Source organism: Arvicanthis niloticus, chromosome 16 (genome assembly GCF_011762505.2).
Source record: "Arvicanthis niloticus isolate mArvNil1 chromosome 16, mArvNil1.pat.X, whole genome shotgun sequence".
Lineage (NCBI taxonomy): Eukaryota > Metazoa > Chordata > Mammalia > Rodentia > Muridae > Arvicanthis > Arvicanthis niloticus.
In genome coordinates, this window is record NC_047673.1 from 65,977,706 (window position 1) to 66,000,160 (window position 22,455).

The 22,455-nt window shown below is 40.6% G+C and overlaps 1 protein-coding gene across 5 annotated transcripts in view; it reads right to left on the minus strand.

The window, feature by feature from the left end:
• Positions 1-22,455, minus strand: part of Pld5 (phospholipase D family member 5) — a 307,810-nt gene that overhangs the window by 122,292 nt on the left and 163,063 nt on the right. For all 5 annotated transcript variants that reach the window (XM_076914550.1, XM_076914552.1, XM_034520958.2 and 2 more), the window contains exon 3: positions 9,149-9,317. In XM_076914550.1, coding sequence (XP_076770665.1) covers positions 9,149-9,317 — 169 coding nt within the window. The remainder of the gene's footprint in view (positions 1-9,148; positions 9,318-22,455) is intronic.

Genomic DNA, 22,455 nt, shown 5'->3' on the forward strand with positions numbered 1-22,455 from the left:
GAACTGTTTTAAAGCATCCATGTGCATGTATGTATACATGTACATAAATATACATACATTCATAATATGTACATATGTACACACACATGCACACACAAACAGGAGGAGAATAATCTGCTAGGCAGAAGGAATATTTAGCTAATCAATGCAGTGGAAGAAAAAAGAAGTAGGCAAAGTAAGTCTGAAGAAGTAGAAAAAAAACTGTCCAACTCAGAAAAGACATAAATCTAAAAAGGAGCTTAAAACACAACTGAGAGCAGAGGCACATTTTCCGGGAGAGAAGACCTGGATGCTTTTGTAAAGCAGCTGGACATCAGAGATTGGAATTCTTATATGCCTCTGATAAAAGGAAGAGAGGGGGTGACTCAGAAGGAATTCATATGTGACTGGCAAGGAGCCAGCTGCCACAGCGCTAAGTTCCACCAGTGGGTAGACCTAGCCAAGAATCTTGTGCTGTACAAGAACTTCACATGTGGGGGTGAAACAGAAAAATTTGTAGATATTTAGAGACTTAGCAACTGTCCTGCCTGCATATCCTATATGAGGAAAAGCTTTAAGGAAAGGCTCTAATCGAATGTAAGAAGAAAAAAAAACCCTCTGAACACTGTAAAAGAAGATGGAAGGGAAAAGAAATGATGAGCAGGGCATAATATTTTCTGCATTAATATTTAATGCATTTGCTAAATAAAGATTCTTAATAGAAGTAATGCATGATGTAAAACAGGAGCAGGTGCATCAGGGCCCCTGAAATAATAGACCCCAAAGAATTAAAATTTCTCCAGGGAATCCATGCAGGGTGAGTTGTGGTGCCAGAAAAGAAGTTGTCTCCTGTGTAATGAATCCGTGTGTGTGTGTGTGTGTGTGTGTGTGTGTGTGTGTGTTGTGTGAGAGTGTGTGCACATGTGAGTGTGTATATCTATATGTGTGTGTTTTGTATGCATTTGTGTGTATAAATTATGCATGGACTATAAACTGTCCAAAACTTTTTAATAACCACAGAGAGATGATTTACCTTTTTCAAACTGCAGCTTTTCCAGATATTTATAGCAAGAGGCTATTGCAACATAATGAGAAAATAAATAAAGTACTGAGCCACAGATGCTGGTGCCTACCAATAATCCTTGCACTCAGTCAGTAGAGACAGGAGAATTGCTGCAAATTTGAGGTCATCTACAGATATCTAGTGAGACCTCATCATAACTCAAAACATCAAGCCAAAAATGAAAAACACAACATCAGAGAGAAAGGAGGGGTGTGTGTGTGTGTGTGTGTGTGTGTGTGTGTGTATGAGGAAGAGAGAGAGAGAGAGAGAGAGAGAGAGAGAGAGAGAGAGAGAGAGAGAGAGAGAGATTATAAGATAGGAAATGCATAGAGGCAGAAAAGAGAAAACAAGCAAACAAACAAAGCCCTAAGACTATAGGACAAGCCTAGTCTTCATTTGATCCAGAGAATGAAGAACAATGCCTTTGGAACCATGATTTATTGACACCTACATCACTGGCTTTGGGAGAAATAACACAGGTTAAAGACCTGCCAAGAATGTTATTTATGCATTTGTATCAGAAAAATGATCTCCCTTGGAAATATACTGGAATGCAAGCAGGAGCATAATCATAATTTGTCAACAGATGGGGAGATAGGAGCATGCAGAAGCAGCAGAAAGTACAAACTAAGTACAGAAAGAGAAAATCAGGGGAGGACAGAATCCATGGAAGCCGGAGAGTTGCTGAGTCCCAAAGGGCAGAGGCAGGCCTCTCAGAACATTCTCTTGCAGCTCCTAGCATGGCGTGTATTTTCTTTCTGAGTGTTCATAGGTGGGTTTTTTTTTTGGGGGGGGGTCTCCCTTGTGTATTTGATTTTTTGTATTTCCATCAAACAGCACAATCCCCCATAAACATTCTGCTCAATGGAGGCACATTGAAAACGGTTCGTTGTCACATTTTTAAAATTGGAGAATGCTGATGTAAGTAAGCATTTGCTTAGCGTTGCCAGTGCAAAGCTGGGGAAAGGTGGTATTTTGACAAGAGACACCTTTCCTCTTAGGCTCAGCTGGCTCATGCTGACACTGAACCAGGAAGTCTGCTGAAATTATGTTCAGTCTGGAGATGACAGGTAGATCTCATTTATGGTTGACATCAACCCACAGCTCCTCCTGGGTGGATGCTAGACAATCAAGACACAGGGATAAATACCACCCAGGCCCCACAGTCCAGGAATCCATGAGTTCCTCAAACATAAGCTGCTGTCTGGTTCCTGAGAGAATAACGATGGTGCACGGGATTAAATTGAAGTGAGCAAAAATCAGCTTGCCAAGCCAGCTGGGGAAAGGAACAACCTGGGACTGTCTTAAACCATGGAACTCAAACTATGTTTATTACGCTGGCATATTTTCTACCAGCCATTCTTGGCTGCCCAGTGGACTCCTCTAGTTATTCTAAGCTTGGCCTCTTTCCAAATGTTATACTGTAAAAGTGCTCTAGTGGTGTGGAGGGGGGGCACATCCATCTATTTTCAGGTTACTCTGGGTAGTCATGGTTATAAACGGCCACATCAGGAGTGGAAACTGAGGACCTACAGAGGACAAAGCACATTTGTCCTTCTCCTTTCTTTACCTAAGCCTATAGGACAATAGAAATGCATGTTCTGGATAGAAGCTTAGCCGCTTCTCACAGAGGCGGAAGTCTTTGTGGGCACCAGATATCACTCCTGTCTTACAATGATTCAGAGTTGGGTATCCACTAAATTTAAGGTCATGAGTGTGGAAAACAGAAGTAGTGCCTTCTTGAGCCCTGTTTCATCACTGTACAAAGCAATATGAAGTAGACATTATCCTGTATGTTTTCTTTCTTTCTTTCTTTTTTTTTTTTTTTTTTTTTTGAGACAGGGTTTCTCTGTTAGCCTTGGCTGTCCTGGAACTCACTCTGTAGACCAGGCTGGCCTCAAACTCAGAAATCCACTTGCCTCTGCCTCCCAAGTGCTGGGATTAAAGGAGTGCACCACCACTGTCCAGCCTCCTATATGTTTTCTAGATGAAGAAATAAGAATTGTAGGGGTTATGGCACTTGCTCAAAGTGGCCACAGCTATTAAACCACTAAGTATATAAAATACATCAAATGCCAAACTCTATATCTGTGGTATGTTGTAGGTCCCCCATGGGTCCCTATAGTCAGTGGCATATATCATAGTGAAAAGACTGTGATTATAGTAGTAGTTTTTCATATTACAACAGAATATATGGCAAATATGAATTTACTCATTCATGTGGCTCTTACTTTTGGAGCTTCTGTGAACAATGGCTCCATAACGTTGGGCTTCAGATGAAGCAGCACCTCAGAGTGGAAGCCATGTCTGAAGAAGCCACTCACCACATGGGTTATAAGTCAGAAGAAGAGGAGGAAAAAATAAATCCATCATCTCACAATCCTCTTTGAGAGCTGGTGGCATACCCTCACTGGCCTAAGGACTTTTCACAAGGCCCCTACATTTCCAAGTTTCCACTACTTCGCAATGGTCCCCAGTACTTGAGAGTCTGTCACCATGACAACATAGATAGACCTGAAGGGCATTATGTTGAGTGAAATAAGTTAGGCACAGAAATAAAAATGCTGATGGTCTCCCTCATAAGTGGAATGTAAACAACAAAACTCATGGAATACTAACAGTGGTTACCAGAGACTAGACAGAGAATAGGTTGGTGGCATAAGGGGAAAAGGGACCTTTGGGACCAAGAGGTGTGATTCCATTGTTTGACAAGTGAAATATGTTCTATTATTCTGTGCCTCACAGGGTGAATATAACTGACACTAATGACTTATACACCTCAATATAGCTAGAAAAAAATTGGATATATTTGCTGTCAAGAAATGACAGAAGAAATACATATACTAATTTCTCTGAGCTAATCATTATTTCACATATTTAGTACATACATCATATCTCCTAAATATGGATGAATATGTGCCACTCAAAAAAAACATTAAATATAAAAAATAATATATAACCTATAATACCACTGAAAAATAGGATTCTTCTGGGCTCCAGACATAGTATTTTATTACAAAGTGGAATCTGACCATGGATATGAGAGGTGAAGAAATATCACAAGTCTTCAGATTGCAAGACCTGAAGAAGGAATAAGGACCATCAAGAGAGGTAGGGACAGAGATGGAAGGCAGAGGGACTTAGAGAGCCACTGATGATGGAGAATTGAGGAGATGGAGACTGGGAACAAGGGATATGGACTAATATGAGAAGTAATTATAATAAAAAATGCCAGTATCATTTATGAATTAATCATAAGATGGTTGTGAAACAAGCATGCCAAGGAAAAGCATTATAAGTTAGAGGAAACAAAGGCCCTTGGCCACTGGCCAAGCCTTAGCAAGAGTCAGTTATAACATTGGGTACTGCAAGGGAGGAATGAGCATGGCTCCAGGCAGACTCTGGAGATAGGAGTCCACCACGGGTACAGCCAAATGAGTCAGGACATCAGGCTACACCCTCCCTGTGCCATGTAGCATGGGCTGGCTTTAAGTCCTTCATACTCCTGCATACTGGGATTATAGACAGGTACCACCAAGCCTGGCTTGTTTTAGTTTTCATCTCAGAAAATAAAGATTGAGGTTGAAGATTATTTTCTAATAAAATATTACTTTTCCAGGATCTAACATGTCAAAAATATTATTAGCACATAAAAACTGTACAAGATAACAACTGACAAACCAATGGAAAGGTAAAGAGAAAAGTATATAGAATTCTGAAGAGCGGGTTTTGAGATGTTGGTGGGGGCATATGTTTCAGATCTTTACTGAAGACAAAGTGGACCCTGACTTCCTGAACACCAGAGGGAGGGAAGATGTTCTTCAGTGGGTAAGCAGATGGCTGAGAGTAAGACTACCTATCTGCTAGCGCTCTCTCTCTCTCTCTCTCTCTCTCTCTCTCTCTCTCTCTCTCTCTCTCTCTCTCTCTCTCTCTCTCTCTCTCTCTCTCTCTCTCTCTCTCCTTCCCCCCTATGTGTATGTGTGTGTGTGAATGTGTGTGTATGCATTCGTAAAAATCCATGACAAATAAAATGAAGGTCAGAATTCACACACACATTATCATAGTTTATCTAATCCTCACCTTTGGAAAAAATTGCCTTTTCTTTTTTAAACAGGTAAGTTTCCGTCACAGTGAAGTTTCTAGATCATTAATGGCGAACAGTGTTAAACTGACTGGAACACAGCTGTGGTGTATGCACAGAGGAGTGAATATACACCCTAGCTGTGATGCTGAGAAAATGGAGGCACAGGCGGTCCTGTATCCTGGTTGAGGTCACACAGCTGCTTGTAGGCAAATCCTACAAGCTTTCTGAAATCTGCTAATCACCTAATGTGTGCAGAGAGGACCCGAGCTGTACTTTGCAAATGACCTTCTGGATCATTGCGCTCTCTCATGCCTCATTAACTCGGCCAAATCCTGTGCAATTTAAAAACTATCCAAATTTTCCCAAATCAAACAATTTCAAAGTATCATCAGTTGGCAATCATGCCAGTTGGGAGCTCTCTGGGAGGCCAGCATCTAATTGACTTCCCATAAATGCATCTCTTCAACATTCCATTGTTTCAGCTCATTAATTATTTCATTTGGTATCTCACAGTGAAATTGGAAAAAATGGGTACTCTCTCTGCACAGATCAGGTAGGTTTACTGATCAGCCTCCAGTAGCCATGTTTCTCGACTTTCCCCAAAACATCTTGATTTCATAAAAATCCTATCATTTTATCTCATAAATTAGCAATCAAAATTTCCTAGAAATTTTAATATTTGTATTAGAAGAAGTTATCATCATGGAAGTAAAATCTCTTTTTCCTAACCAAGTGTTTTCATTAATTTCAAGGTATGGTTGCCATGGCTTTGTAGGCTCCACTAGCCTTCAACTGTGTATCGAGACAGTGCAAAGAACAGAAGGAAACAGGCGTGAAGGCTGATGACCCCATTTAGGTGTAGGGAAGATAAAATTTGGATAGGAATCAGGACAGCATCTGTTGGAGACAGCTCAATGGGTGCTGTTCGCGTAAACGTGAAGGCCCATGCTCAATACCCAGGACTCATGATAATTTGGGCTTGGTACAGTGCTAGTGTAATGCCAGTGCTGGAGAAGTAGGCCAAGGTAGATCTCTGGGCTCACTGGCTCAGCAGTCCAGCCTAATTACCGTTGAGGTGACCCATTCAGAGACTCTGTCTTTGTATACGAGGTGTGCAGTTTCTAAGGAATGATACCTGAAGTTGACCTCTATCCTTTCACAGGCAAGTATACATACACATGTGAACCCTCACACACATACATGTGCACACACATACATTCATACAGTGCAGTATTTCGGAGTCAAATATATAATACACTTTTAAGCAATGTCAGTTCCTAGGCAATACTTTTGTAAAGTCCACATTTATCATTCTTGCTAATAACAGCTGCCACTTCTTCTTACAAGCTCACCTCTCATCTAGATGAGACACTGACCCCAGGGATGTGTTTATTTGTGTCTGTCTGCTGCTGAGCTGGGCTTGCCTGCCAGAGTGTAAAGTTCTATGAAATATTTTACCACATTGTAATAAATAGCTGCTTTGGGTTATAAGTCCTGCTCATCTCTCTGCTGCTTATGGTCCCCTTGAGCACTCTGAATGCTCTGTTAGTTTTGAAATAACTGTCATGTTTGACTATTCTCCATTAGATAAGATAGTTTCTTTAAAAGCGATGAAGAAGGGGCTGCGAATGTGAAAGTGGGTAGAGAGCTGGTCTTACATGCAGGAGACCCTGGCTTCAATCCCAGCACTGCATACATGTGGTGGCCTACTTCAGCTATCCCATACAATGAAGGGTAAAGGCTAGAGGACCAGGCATTCAGGACAACCTTGGCTACACAGCAGGTTTAAGGGCAGCCTAAGATACTTGAGACTCCATCTCAAAACAAAACAAAACAAAAAACAAAAACAAAAGGAAAAGAAAGAGAGAAAGAAAGAAAGAAAGAAAGAAAGAAAGAAAGAAAGAAAGAAAGAAAGAAATCCACTATCATAACAAAGAGCATGAAGGAAACTTGATCCGTTTCTTTTGGGAAAAGAATATAGGCTGAGGGTGTGGCTTCACAATGGAACATTTTTCTGGCATATACAAGGTCCTGGGTTCAATTATTCTCTGCACAATTAAAGAAAAACACACAGTCAGCTGCAGCATATGGAATGAGCAGGTTAGGAAACCTCTTGTAAAGAACTAGATCCTAGCTGAGCATGGGTCCCATGGCTTGAACCCAGCACTTGGAAGGCAGATACAGGAGGATCTCAGAGAATCCAAGGCCAGCCAGTTCTGTATAACAAGTTTCAGGACAGCCAGGAATACCTAGGCTATCCTGTCTCAAAACAAACAAACAAAATACAAATGAACAACAAAAGAGCCACGGTTAGATCCTAGAACACATTCCTGCATCTAAAGTTGTAAAACTCAAGATTTGTGCCAGGCTGGATCTGGCCTCACCACAGACTAATAATGAATGAGTTTTCTTAGCCCATATTCTCCTTTTCTTTCCTTATGAACAAAAGTGGCCATGATCATTTTACCTCTGTCTTGACGCTGGGTGTTTGGGATGTCCTTTGGGCATATAAACAGTCTATTAAACTCACATGTTTCCAAAGCAAGAGAATCCCGCATGCAGATCCAGAGCCATGAGGCTCTCATGCCACAGATTTAATTACATTTGAGGATGTACTGATTTGTATTTTGTATGTAAAAGAGAGCAAATTGCTGTGGTCAGAAAGTGGTTTGTGTTGTACCATTTCCAAAGACAGCAACCAACTTGTACACTCAGTTCCTAGATGTGTCTCCTCTTATCTTGTGTACTTGACTTGCTTAAACCAATGAAATACAATAGATGGACGCCACACCCTGGAACACCAGATATCAAGCTAACGGGTCTCTGAGCTTCTGCTCTCCTTTAATGGATCCAACCACAATATAAAGAACTCAAGTTCATTTACAGAATCCTAAGAGAAAACCAGCAAGAGACCCAGCCACTCCACACATTTCAGCATTCACAGTTGAAATGCTGAATGTATTCCTTTCAATCTGGCTCCTCTGGCCTCAGGTAATCCACCCCCCAGTCACGGCATAGCTTATTGTCTGCCAAACCCTGGCCCAAACCACAAGTAAGTAAGTGATCTTTGTTCTCCCACTTACTAAGTTGTGGATGATACATTATGTAGTAATAAAACCTGAAACATATGCTTGAAATGGTAGAAGTAGGAACATGTTGAACACAATATACTTTTAATAAGTTTACTCAAAGTCTTCAGTATGACTGTTATGGTTTTTGTTTCTTTTTACTTATTTTCTGATAACTTTAAAACAGTCAAAGTGGTATAACTGGATGAATAACAGATTTCAAGATAGCAGTCAAGAGTGCTGATAAGGCTTGTCAATATGACTTGTATGCAAAGAAACAAAACTTCTTTGACCCAGAACCCATACAGGGCATTTAAATATAGGCCAGTGTTCATATACATGGATAGGAGCTCAATGTAAACCATTATAGTTAACCAATATAAAGAAAAAGACATTAAGGTTACAAGGATATTTTTCATTTTTCCTTCAGAGTATTTAATTCAGAAATCACCGTTTCTTATCTACACAAAAGTGACAGAGCCAAAAAATATAACTATCCTGAGAAGTTTGACTTCGTTATTTTAAAAAGTTAGTTCAGAGACATGAAGATGAATTGTATAACACAATTGGACCCAATACACATCTCAGAAGGCAGATAGATCTGTAAGCCCACAAACTACACAACACAGAATTCTAGGCCATGCTGTAGGAAGGTGCTATGATGTGGGTGGCATCCTCAAAGCCATGCTGCTTGGCAGCACTGTACACAGAGCCTCTTGTAGACAAAGATGGAACATGATCTTGCCTTGAACAAACCTTGGATGATCATAGTAATGGAATGACACATGACTAATAATGGAACAGTTCCATACATGCATAAACACATAACTGTCCATATGCTCACAGGGGAGATGGGATTTGTAAACTGAGCTGCTCTGGTCTTGTTGAGGGTAAGGACGGTAAGGAGGGTAAAGTGCACATAAAACCATCACAGGCATAGAGAATGTGGCTTACCTGACATGCGGATGGATGGGTGTGGTTGAGGTCCCAATGGGAAGACACTATGTCAACAGACTTTTTGGCCATGTTGAGTAAGTTCATCCAGCCTTGGAAAAGCGGTAAGTGAAATGGGGCATCTTCAGAGTAGTTAAGGCCTTCAGGAATGTTTTCCACAAGAGCAATTCTTTAAAAAGATTTTGAAAACAAACAAAAACGTGTCAAATTTGAAGCCATTGATCTTATCACCTGCATTCAGAGAAACATGGAAAGTGATCTTTAAGTTTTTCAGTTATATATTGTTTTTTCTAAAAATTTCTGTTTGTCTATCAAATTCCCCTTACACATTCTGTACCCTAACCTGAGGAGTTTTGAAAGTTGATGTTGTTTTTCTTTAGTTTGCATTCCCCTGTATTTCAGAAAAATCTAGCACATGCCATTAATGTGTTTTAAATTAATCTTGAAAATGAAAATATACCAGTGCTTCCTATGAATGTATTTTCCTCTTTAGAATCATGCTCCTAATGTTTCCCCTGGCACAATCCAATTCTTTTATAATATACCACTTCTGAAAGCTGTTTGAGAGCATGCATTAAATTTTTCATATCCACAGTATCTAATACAATGTTGGATCTATTGGAATTCAATAAATGTAGTTATTACAGCTTAACTCTCCTCTAGGTGCCTCCCAGCTCAAGGAGAAAAGCAACATTGAGATAGAAGTTATAAAACTTAGAACTGCCTTAAAGTCAGAGATAAAAAATATGTAAAATAGCTAGGTGGTAAGGGTATCCACCTCTAATCCCAGCACTTGGGAAGCAGAGTCAAAGGCAGGTGGATCTCTGTGACTTTGAGGCCAGTCTGGTGTGTAGAGCAAGTTCCAGAATAGTCAGGGCTACACAAATAAATACTGTGTAGAACTTCCCACTAAAAAGAATATGTAAAATGATGGTAATAATTATAACTTAGATAAATCAACAACATCCTAGAGTTCTTTCTGCTTGTATATTTCTAATATAACGGTAACATGTCTACCATGGGCAGCTCCCTTTGGCATTACACTTCAAATTGTTTCCCACTATTGATTTAGGTGACACATAGATTCTTTGGTTGTTGTTCATTTGTAAGATTGCATTTATAACCACTATATTTCTCCCTCCCCCTTCCTCTGTTCAAGCCCTTCCCTACACCTCTCCCCATTCTTCTACAAATTCATGGCCCCCTATTTTTCATCAACTGTTATTGCAGACACATAGATTCTTAATGAAAGGATAGAAATTTTGTTTCCAGTTTACTAAATGTACATTCTTCTGTAAATGGAGAATGGAATTATGTGTTAAAATGTTTGCATCACAAGTATCTGATTTATTCACAGTTGAATGACCAGAGAGTTGGATGGCAGATAGTTCAGGGCTGGAATGGAGCTCAGTGGTAGATCATATCCTGATCATACATGAGGTCATGGGTTTGATTCTTAGTACACACACACACACACACACACACAAACACTCGCTCAGTAAATGATTATCAAATGAATTTTAGCTTTCACCACACAGTTTAGCATTTCTTAGTAAAATTATAAACTGGTACTCTTTTTAAAACTCTATTTAGCCTAAACCAGAAATAAAAAAACAATTGCAAAAACAAATTCATGAGGGATGAATCTGGAATGCCAGAGCTAGACTAAGATTTGAATTCATGGCCCAAGACATTCTTTGTGTTGGAGAGCTATCATTCTACATCTACCTATAAACTCACTAATGTTTATTGATTTCCTAGTAGGAAAGGACAATCAAGTCACAACATGTAACACAGAAGTGACTGTTAACATCCTCCTTAGTCCTCAGGAATTTACAACTGCTAGAAAGCTTGTTCCAGACTTGAGTCTGGAACTACTCAAGTCCACACTGACTTGAGTAGAAAGCACACCGTGGTGAGAGACAAGATGTGGATGGGTAGAAATGTCCAGAACACGGGCAAAGAGGAAAATGATGATTCTGGCCAGGACATCTGGAATTGGAGGAGACTGCGTTTGACATGAATCTGAGACTTGGGAGCTTTGAGGAGTAAGCCAGAAGATGAAGGTGATCAGGGTTGAGGAAAATGTTTAGTATATCTGAACATTTTTGAGTTGGTGAACCAAGAAGCAAGTGAGGTAGGAACGTGAGGTAGCAGCTCATGAGGTGGAGACCAGAAACATCCGTAGAGCCAATCCCATGGAGACTGTGGACAGAGGGGAGGAGTTTGGACATGGTTTTGATGCATTTGGCAGCAAGTGGATGTGTTTCTGAGAGCTAACTCTGCCAGTACACCTGCATATGACTTGAAGGGAGACATGGGGGATTAGTTGTTGACTAGGAAAGGGTAGAGAAGGTTGCAATACTTCTGGCAAGAAAAACGGGGAGTTTGAATTAAGTACATGGGGATAAAAAGCATGCAGCGGGCATTTTAAAAGCCATATCTTAAATATGTTCTGGTATTATGAGCACAGGAATGTGTAAATGAGAACCAGACAGATCACATGGACTCTGATTTTCCTGAAGGGATAGCGTGTCGACTCTGAGCTGGCTCTAGAGTCACCATCAATGGTCTCCTTACAGAGACTTGTGTTCTTTTTCAAGCCATTTTCCCCCATGGTTGAACTAAGAAAGAGTGAATTCAAGGGCTCTGCCCAATTTGAACCTGCCTTTGACGGTTCCCACTGGCCTTAGGCTGCTTCCACCCACTACCCACACTGAGGATGGCACATATTTTCCCGCTGCCTGATTCTCTGTAGCTCCCTTGGACTCAAATGATGTGTCTGAGGATTCAACCACAGTAGCATCTTTCTTTTTCTTTGCTGCTCTTCTCTCTAGTCTCTAAGGCAGCAAGTGCACCCCATGTCCCAATTCCTATACCAGCCATGCATGATCTCTTAAACTTTCTAATTTCTGATTTAAACATCATTTCTCAATAGGCTCCTCTATGACCACAACATAGGTGACATTTCTTTATTATGTGTCCAAGGTAACATGTTCTTCCCCTGTCATCCTATGTATTACTCTCAAAATTTTCATGTTCAAGATTGTTTTCCTAGATTGTGGTCTGTGTGTGTCTGTGTCTGTATGTTATGTGTGTGCATGTGTGTGTGTGTGTATGTGTGTATTCCTGTGTGTATTGTGTTGCAGTACATTGCTGTGTGTGTTGTGTGTGTGTATGTGTGTATGTGTTGTGTGTATGCTATGCATCTGTGTTTGTATTTGTGTATGTATGCATCTGTGCCCATGTATTTGTGTATGTGCATGTGTGTGCATGTATGTGTGCATCTGTATGTATGTATGCATCTCTGTGTATATGCATCTGTGTTGTGTAGTACAATGTTGTGTGTATGTGTGTCACGTTTTATGTGTGTGTTTGTTGTATATGTGCATCTGTGTTTGTGTATATGTCTCTGTGTATGTTGTGTGTATATTTGCATCTCTCTGTGTGTGACTATGTGTCCATGTGTATATACGTATGTATGAAACAAAGAACATGTTTATTTGGTCCAGGTTTACATCCCCAGTACCTAACACACTGTGCAGAAGGTGCCCAAAAATCTGTAAACCATCTTTCATTAAAATCTGAACAGCTGGATATAGATGGTGATTGGGTCAGTTAAAGATAATAAGAAACTTGAAATAGAAGGTAAGATGAAACTTGACATGGTTACAAAGGTAGAAAATATGAAGAGAAAACCACTTTAAAGTCTGATGTAAAAGTAATGCTTGTTTTTATGGTTGGTAGAATGAGAAGCCAATGAGAAGATTCAGGGGGACCATTCATGAAGGGAGCCAAGCCAGGTTCAGGAGAAATGAGTGTTTGGGAAGTCAGGGTGAGAGAGGGTTAAAAGTTGTCTACTCTCAAACACACAGAGGCAGTGAACAGTGGCTCAAGGTAGGTATTTTAATTTCATCCACATGTGAACTCCAATTATCTGTTAGAAGGTAGACAGAGTGGGAATAAATGATTCAAGATCATCAGCGGTTTCAGGCTCCTGACAAGCAATTCACACATTTAAAAACCATACAACAAGCAGTAAAGCATCACCCATCAATCTGAAAACACAATAGAAGGTTACAGAACGATGGTGCAATTGTAAATCGATTTACACCAAGCCATTCTTTCAAGGGTGTCATGTGGTCATGGCTGAGCATATAAATAAGTCAGGATCCCTCACCTTATTTGGAAATCCTGGTATTCTTTTCACTGAATCTATATAGAATTCATGGATGATTTATAAACTTGGATTTTGAAATTTTTATTTTGCTTAGTCTCTAATTCAAATTCAGCATTTCCCAACACAGCAAATAAAACAAAGAAATTTTAGTGGCACTATTAGGAGGTATGGCTTTGTTGGAATAGGTCTGGCCTTGTTGGAAGAAGTGTGTCACTGTGTAGGTAGGCTTTGGAAGAGTCTCCTCCTGGTTGATTTTCGATCAAGAGGTAGAAGTCTTGGCTCCTCCAGCACCATGTCTGCCTGCATACTGCCATGCTTCCTATCATTACGATACTGGAGTGAACCTCTGAAACTTTAAGCCAGTCCCAATTAAATGGTTTCCTCATAAGAGTTACCATGGTCGAGGGGTCTCTTTACAGTAATGAAAACCCTAAGACAATAGACCACTGTGTTCCATGATCTTCCCAAAGGCAGTTTGGTATGAATTCTTACCAAGAACTAGTGTCTTAACCACATGGCAACTTTTCATTACTGTCAAGATAATATAGATATTGAACCTATAATTTAGAATGTAAAAAAATGGGTTACATTAGAATCTCCCACCTAGGGAAAGAAAACAAAAGACATCTGGTACCAATCCAGACCTGAAGATGCAATCACTCATGACTCAAATGTTACTGGTGAAGTTTCATTCTTTGAAAACATCTACTCTAACACAACTCCAGATAAATTACATTTGAAGAACATTTAATGGTTCATGATATCATCTCTAGTGCAAGTATAAGGGTGTTACATCCCAACAAGTAAAGATGGACCCTCACATGTTAGACTGCTGTAGTCCTGCATCTACAGTGCACTGTGTCACAGACCTTTAGCCAGCAAAGCACCTTTAAGGATGACTGGGCACAGCTCTGAAGAATAATGGAAGTGTGTGATGCAGATGGCCACTCCTATTTCATACCTCAAAGTAGCTCCTGCACAAGTCCCAAAGATGGCACATGCAAGTCTTTAAAGAGTGGTGAAAGAGGAGAAAGAAGAATGTGGAAGAGGAAGACAAGGGGGAGGAGGACAAGTACTAATGGCATAGGCAGAGAGACTCATAGGAGGTGAGCAAGAGCAAAGGTCATTATATGCAAGAAATGTCATAATGAAACCTAAAGTTCTGTAGAGTTAATATATACTAACAAAGGAAAAGAAAAAAATAAAACATTGAAAGACCATCACTTATCAAGGGAAATAATTTCCATGCTTCAATAATACTTGTTTATATGTAAGGTGTGTTTGTGTGCACATATGCATAAATGTGAATGTGAATGTGAGTGTGTGTGTGTGTGTGTGTGTGTGTGTGTGTGTGTGTGTGTGTTTGGGGGGGGGGTAGAGAACTTGCAGGGGTCAGCTGTCCCTTCCACCATGTGAACTCTAGGGATTGAAGTCAGGTCTTCAGGCTTTGCAACCAAGTGCCTTTATCTGTTGGAGACATCTCACTGGTTCCAAAAGGAATAATTTCTTACCCTAAATACCCTATATAAATGCAAATATTGTAGAGCTACAGACACCAAGCCACATGACTTAGTTTGTGTTTTGAATAACAGTTCTACTGAGCTTCATGTTGTTTATGCTTTCAAAATGAAAATTTTCAAATTGAAATGTGATCCTGAATTTTGACTGTGGAATTGGTCCTTGCAATGAGTCAAAACTAGACATTCTAGGCCTAGCTAGATTGGAGACTCTGACAGAATAAATGGACTTTATTTAAATTAAATATTAAACACTGCATATTTATTTCTTTATTGTGGGTTGTGATTCTACAGTTTTCTTGTGTTTAGATAGTCAGCCACACTGTCATCAACCTGTGCTCACAGGTCACATTTTAATGCTGGGTACATAATTTGGCTTTTATACCATGCCTCATCCAAGGAGAATTGCTGTTAGATGCAGAATTACTGCAGGATTCTTGGTTGCAAGTTTTTAATGGAGTATTTCCACAGAACAGTAGCTTACCAAGGAGTTCCACTTGAAGTACTCAGCAAAGAGACTAGACTTGTTTACAGATCTCAGCTTAAAGAAATCAGCACAATAGTCCCTGAAAGCCAGAGGCAGAGGCAGAGGCAGAGGCAGAGGCAGACAGGTCACTAGTTAAGGAAGAGTCTTGGGTAAACAGCAAGACCTTGTCTTAAAACAAAATAAAATAAAAACAAACAGCCAGGCAGGCTGGCAGGCAGGTGCGCGCGCACACACACACACACACACACACACACACACACACACAGACAGAGAGAGATGCAGAGAAAAAATAAAAACAAATACAAATCAATCAATCATGGGAGATTTGAAAGCTACAAAGCAGGAAGCAAGAAATAACAAGAGTCAAGATTTGGCAGTTATTCATTCTTCGTTTTCTGTAAGTGCTGAGAATTGAACCCGGGTCTTCCACACAGCAGGCAAGGACTCTGCACTGGAGTATACCCAACCTGGAGCTCACTCTTGTCCTGTAGACACAATCATGGGAAGTTGCCTTTCAGTCAACTTCTGAAGACCTTATGAAGGATCCAAATAAATGGATTATTTAAGTAATTAATTAAATGATTACAATAGGATCTAAAGAAGAACCTGGAATCAACTGAGTTCAAAAAAGAAGGGGAAAGAGGAAGAGGAGGAGGAGGAAGAGAAGAAAGAAATCAAAAAGAGGAGAAGAGAAGAGAAGAGGAGAGGAGAGGAGAGGAGAGGAGAGGAGAGGAGAGGAGAGGAGAGGAGAGGAGAGGAGAGGAGAGGAGAGAAGAGAAGAGAAAAAACAAGCAGAAACCAGGATGAAGCCAGGAAGAGTGTTCCTAAAGAGAGTATCCTCCAGGCTGGAAGACTTAGACATAGGTAAAGATTCAGAACTGCGTTAAAATTCACAGAAAGTCATTTGATTAACAGAAATCAAATCAACACACACACACACACACACACACACACACACACACACACACACACACACTTTGTTTAGCACATTGATGTGCACAGAATAACTTTGTGCCCATTTGCAATTGTAACCTCTCAAAAGTCTTCTCATTTTTGAAACTATATCTATGACCTTGTGTGTTCTTTTTTTAGCTATAGATAGACAGACATATTGAAAGAAAAATTTTAGTGGAGAGCTGTATCTGTCCTATAAATGAATAAAGATGTTTTAAATTTTCAAAATAAGCTGGGCACGATAGTGCATGCATGCTTATAATCCCAGTACTCACAAGGCTGAGGCAGGAGGATTGGGAGATTGAAGTCAGCCAGTGCTATAGAGTGAGACTCCTGTCTTCAAAAAGAAGAAGAAGAAGAAAAAAAGAAAAGTTAAATAAAGCAAAAACTTCTTACAGTGACAGCTATTGCCAAGAGCTCCCAAGATGCCATCACCGGTTTAGAACTGTGGGAATGATCCCAGTGCGCTGTCCCCGGCATGGGAAGGGTAAAAAAGATGTCCTTAAATGGATGAGCCTTTTTATCATAGATCATTGACCATCGATCCCCTTTCTTTATTTCACGTAGCTTTATTTCCTTCATGTCTGACATTGTGGCAACGGAAGCGACTTTCAAGAGAATTGGGTCAAAGCCAAATATAGTAAATGCCTAATTGATTCGGTTAGTAGAGAAACTGAGACAGGAGAAAGACAGAAAGTCCAGGAGAGAACTGAACAGAAGGAGATGCACATTTACCTGGAAAGTCGGGGAAACCAACTTTATTTTTACTTTTAATGACTATCAAATTATGAATTTAGAGTAAAAATACAAATGGAGATAGCACTCACGGTGTGTGTGTTGGGGGGTGGGGTGGGGTGGAGGAGGGCGTGTGTTCAGATTCACTTTGGAAAGGGACTCCAGGGGAAGATTCCAGAAACAGTGATTCCCTTTACCTGAAGGTCTTCACTGCCACCTCTGTTTGCTTAGTATTTCCAGCAAGGGAAAGTGCCTGGAATTCAGCTTCAAAACGATTTGACTTATTGCTGTGACCTGTTATTTCCTTTTACAACCAACAGCTGGCTACTCTCCAGGGGCTCTCTCTAATTAGTTGATGCTCAGAACTCATTTGCATGCCATTACCACCCCAGCTATGATCTCCAGAAAGGAAAGAAATAAAGAAGTAGGCAGAGCCCATTAAAATACATCTTTGAGCAAATCCCTATGAGGGTTGCTCTGTCTCTAGGAGAACTCAGCCTAAGGCCACAGCACCTTCTGACACCAAATAATAGGGAAGAAAGGGGTAGGAGGACAGGAGGCAGCAACAGGCTTATGTCTCTTTTCATGATGCTTTAAAATAAACTATGGATGCTGTGGACCCTGGAAGCGGAGGGAACTAGAAGGACCAGATGTAAGAAAAATCCTCTTACCTTGTTACGAAGTTTAAAATAGAATTCCCTCATTAATAGTATGTGTTTATTCTCTAAACTTACTGTGATCAAACAACGTTTTAAATCTAGGAATTGAGACTGTCCAATCTCGTGTGTGTGTGTGTGTGTGTGTGTGTGTGTGTGTGTGTGTGTGTCCCTGTACTAAGCTGGTAAAAGGTGAAATCTGTAGTTGTGAGCTTTAACAGGCATTCTAGGTGTTAGCCTGAGCTTTGTCGTTTTCTTGAGGGGAGAACTCACTGTGGTGACCAAGCTGGATTTGAAATTTTCATTCTCTTGACCCAACCTCCTAAAAGTTGGGATTATAGGTATGGGCTTCCATGTTCTGAAAGTCAATTTTTCTAAATAACCAAAATACAATATCACACAGGAGATAGGACATTAATAGAGCTTTGTTGTCTAACATTCAAATTTCCTTGTCCCAGCTACATCTTTGTCCCAGTTTCTTAATTAGTTTTGTTGTACTACACTTGGTACACTTGCTTGCTGTGTCTTTCCTCTCTGTTAACCTTGGAGAGCCCACTTTTTACAAGTAGAGCCCAGAGCACTGGTATTTCACTATCTCTCGGGCCACTTCTTTTGCTGACTAGTACTGGATTTAGATTTGCTTGATCCTCGCCTCATGATTAGATTGAGGTTAAATATTTTTGGCAGGGAAACGGCATGGATGGTGTATTGTTTTCAGAGTATTATGTCAGGTTCTGGGGGATGTTGGTTTCTCCCATTGGTAGTGACACTAAGTTTATTCACACTCATTGGAAGGTATGTCCTCTTTCTTCAACTAAGCAGGGCCTTTCTCCCCTCTATAATGGGTCACTTGTGCACAGCTGGCTTAGGTGGCAGAAGTAAGTTCCTCTTTAATATTTCATTTGGTGATTTAATACACTTCCACCTGTGATTCTTGAATGAGCAGGTTTACTGAGCTGCTCGCCAACTGGCATTTTAAAAATTATTATTATCTTGACAACACTCCTTAGATCCCCAGGAGTGTGAGTTAAAGGAGACTGTGAGCCACTTGGGGTGGTGCTAGGAACTGAACCCAGGTCCTCTGCAAGAGTAGTAAGTGCTCCCAACAATGACCAACTCCTCCAGCCTGTGGCTTCCATGTCTGATGCTTTCTTTTTCTCACAGTGGTTTTATTTTTATTAACTTTTAAAATGATATCTGTTTCTTGCCTGTTTGCAGTTTCCTTTGTGGGTGTTTGTTTGTTTGTTTGTTTTGTTTTGAGATAGAATCTCACTAAGCAATGCAGGCTGGCCTCCAACTCTGGTCATCCTGCCTCAGCCTCCAGGGTGTCAGATTACCAGTCATAGCTTAAAAAGGAGAGCAGCTGCAGAGAGCTCAAGTTGAGTTTGAGTTGGCCTTCCTTCTGCATAGATGAATTGGGCAGATGAAAACCTGGGATTGTTTTAAATGAAGAACAGCTATGGGGAAGGGGCGTGTTCTGTTGCTTTAGAGAAAGGCACTGTGCCTGTTGAGAATTATAATTATATCTAGTATCTCTGCAGATTATAGATGGAATGTACTTGTATTTTCCAGGCTTCTCTGAATCTGTCTGTCTGTCTATCCATATCTAGAGAGAAAAAAACAGAGAGACATGGAGACAGAGTAGCTGAGCTGTCCTTATACACCAGGTTTGCGAGCAACTGGCTGGTGGCTAGCAAACTGTTGCCATGTAGCTGTTGCGTGGAGGCCAGAGGAATTGCCAACACTATCTATCTAGAGAAAGGGGATTTATTAAGTGGCTTACAGCTGTGGCTCAGCCTGTCAGTCCAACAATGGCTGTCTTCAAATAGAACGTCCAAGAATTCAGTAGTTGTTCTGTCCATGAGGCTGGGTATCGTAGCTTGTCTTTAGTATAAGCCAGAATCCTGAAGAAGTAGGCTTTAATGCCAGAAAAGAAATGGACTTGCTAGGGAGAGTGAGAGTAAGCAGGTAAAGAGAGAGCAAGCTTCCTTCTCCCATGTCCTTTATATAGGCTTGCCAGCAGAAATTGTGCTTCAGATTAAAGGTGGATCTTCCCATTTCATCAAATAAGAAAAAAAAAAAAAAAATCTCCCACAGTTGTGTCCAGCTGTGTGAAATAGCCATTGCAGCAGTTTTGAGGGCATTGAATCTTCACATTGAACATGAAGAGGGAATGGATGCTGTGGTCAGATGTCATCTAGCTATTGAGAATGCTACAGATCCAGCCTCTCTCTCAGCACTGTCTGAGCTTCTGTATATTGGATGCACCATGGCGGGTGCTATGTCTTCTCCCAAGGAGTCTGCTCTAAGTGGAGTCCATGGGCAGCGAGCAAATCAGATTGATGATAGAGAGAAGAGGCTCTTGCGTCCATGGAGCACTAGCTTGGACTAAAATTCTGATCTCATCTGGAGATGAAGGGCAGGAAGATGTGAACGAGTGGCTTCTTTCCTGAGACCCTTCGTTCTATGCATTATGTTATCACTCTATAGCAGCCAGGAAATCTACAAGGCCGGAAAGTTATATATTTTCTTGGTTTAGTATTTCCACACATAGGAGCAAATAGGAAATGAAGACTGACAGAAAAGTGGGGAGTGAGGAGCTCAGCAGGAGGCCGGTTAGCTGGCCCTGCAGGGATGTGGTCAGTGGTACAGTCCATGTTTAACACAGGGGAGGTACTGGTTTCAATCCCTAGCACAAGAGGAAGAGGAGGAGGAAGAGAAAAAGGAAGAAGAGAAAAATGAGGGAGAGGAGGAAGAAGATGAGGGGGAGGATGAAGAGGAAGAGTCACCCAGGAATAGGATAAAAGTTAGGGGCTTGAGTTTTGGAGATAGAAACAAGTACGGAGATGTGGAGTATTTTAAAGTAAGGGCCCCAACCTCTATATTGGGGCATCTGTGAATCTGATTTCTAGCTGGATTTATATATTTTAAAATAAATTCTAAACTAATAACCTTCAGATCCAAGTTGTCTCTGATTTAAACTAAAGCCTGGTGATTTTTAGTTAATTGAGAGTCGCTGTCATGATTGGCTGCTTCTGAAGTAAGGACCAGGAACTAGGTAGAGGGGTTGATACTGGCATGGTTGTTGTTCTTCTTCCCATGCTAGGGATGGAACCCAGAGGGCTTGTGAGCTACCAACGAGCCACATTCCAGCCATGATACTAACTCTTTACCCAATAACCAGAAAGCAATTACACTTTGCTCCATCACAACTGGAGAGTGGCAGTCTGGTCTTTTGCCCCATATTCTTCATCTTTTTTCCATCTTTCCCCCCCTTGTCCCTGATGTTGAATCCCAGCAACTCTCAGAACTCAAAGCCATCTCATTTCATCATATTATTTGGCAAATTCTTTTTTCCCCTGCATCAAAAGCTGTGCTGCACTGAGCATGTGTACCTCATGGACACTGGTGACTGTTGGCCTCCATGGAGTCCAACACCTTGCTTAGGTAAATTCTCTATTCCTTGAGAAGACTCCTCAAGTGAGAAGACTCACTCTTGTAAGAACTAGGATCAGGAAAGCAACCCGAGTTTTTTTTTTTTTTTTTTTTTTCATTCAGTAAAGGTTCATGTCACTGGCACTACTTGGAAACTGACATGGAGGGTTCTGAGAAGGATAAGTGTGAAAGCAGTGGCCCAGCTGGAATGAGACACTCAAGCCATCAGGTGCCTGCTGAGCCCTTCAGCAGCCTCATCCTTGGAGACCATCATCGATCAGCATGAAGATGTTTTAAATGGCTGTACTCCACGTTCACCAGGCTCGGTCCTCCTCATCTTCAAACATGTGCCACCAACAGAGATTTAAAATAGTCCTTCTAAATGTGTTTTTTTACAGATCAGATGTGACTTAAGCTTCTTCATGAGGGAGAAAGGATGGAATGACTTTGTCATGACTGAATTGTGCTTGGACGATCAAATAAATTCTGCCTGTCAGAGCCCCAAGACTGGCAGCACAGAAGCCTACATGCAAAGATTTTTCTTAACACATTTCTTCCCTTTTTCTACTATGATAAAATACTTTGACCAAAAACTGACCAACCTTAGGAGAAAAGGATTTATTTGGCTTTTATCTTTAGGTCACAATCCATCATTGAGGGAATTCGGGGCAGTTCTTGAGGCGAGAACCAGACCGAACATTGAATTTGGGCTCATTCTCTGGCTTACTCACTGGCTTGTGCTTAGAGAAATGCTGTCACCCACAATGGCCTAGGTCCTCCTACATCAATTCAGAATCAAGACAGCCCTTCACAGACATGCCCACAGACCAAACGGATCCAGGCAATTCCTTAGCTGAGAACTATCTTCTCAGATGACTCTAGGCTGAGTCAAGTTGATGGCAAATGCTAACCAGAACAAGGCACTAAATTAGTTTCTGCCAACTTTATATGCATAAAGAGTTTTAACACTCAAATCTAAATTTGAATGAAATCTAACATTCATATTTTTTAAACCAATCAATGGAGAAAAATAACTTCAAACAGTTTGTTGAAAGAAACTGATATATTAGATGCTTCTATGAGTGAAGGAGTCCTTTTAACTGAGATTCAGTGTCTAGATCATATTGTTTTATTACTTTAAGCTGTAGCTGAAGGTGACTTTGAACTTCTGTTCTTCCTGCCTCTTCTGGGATTACCTCCAGAATTCTGGGACTACAGGCCTACATCACCATACTTACAGTTTTTTGTTTTTTTTTAATAACAAAGAGAATTGTTATTTAAATCAATTATCCTGTTTCATTTCTCAGAGTCAAAGAAACTTCTCTATATATGCAGGAAGCCTT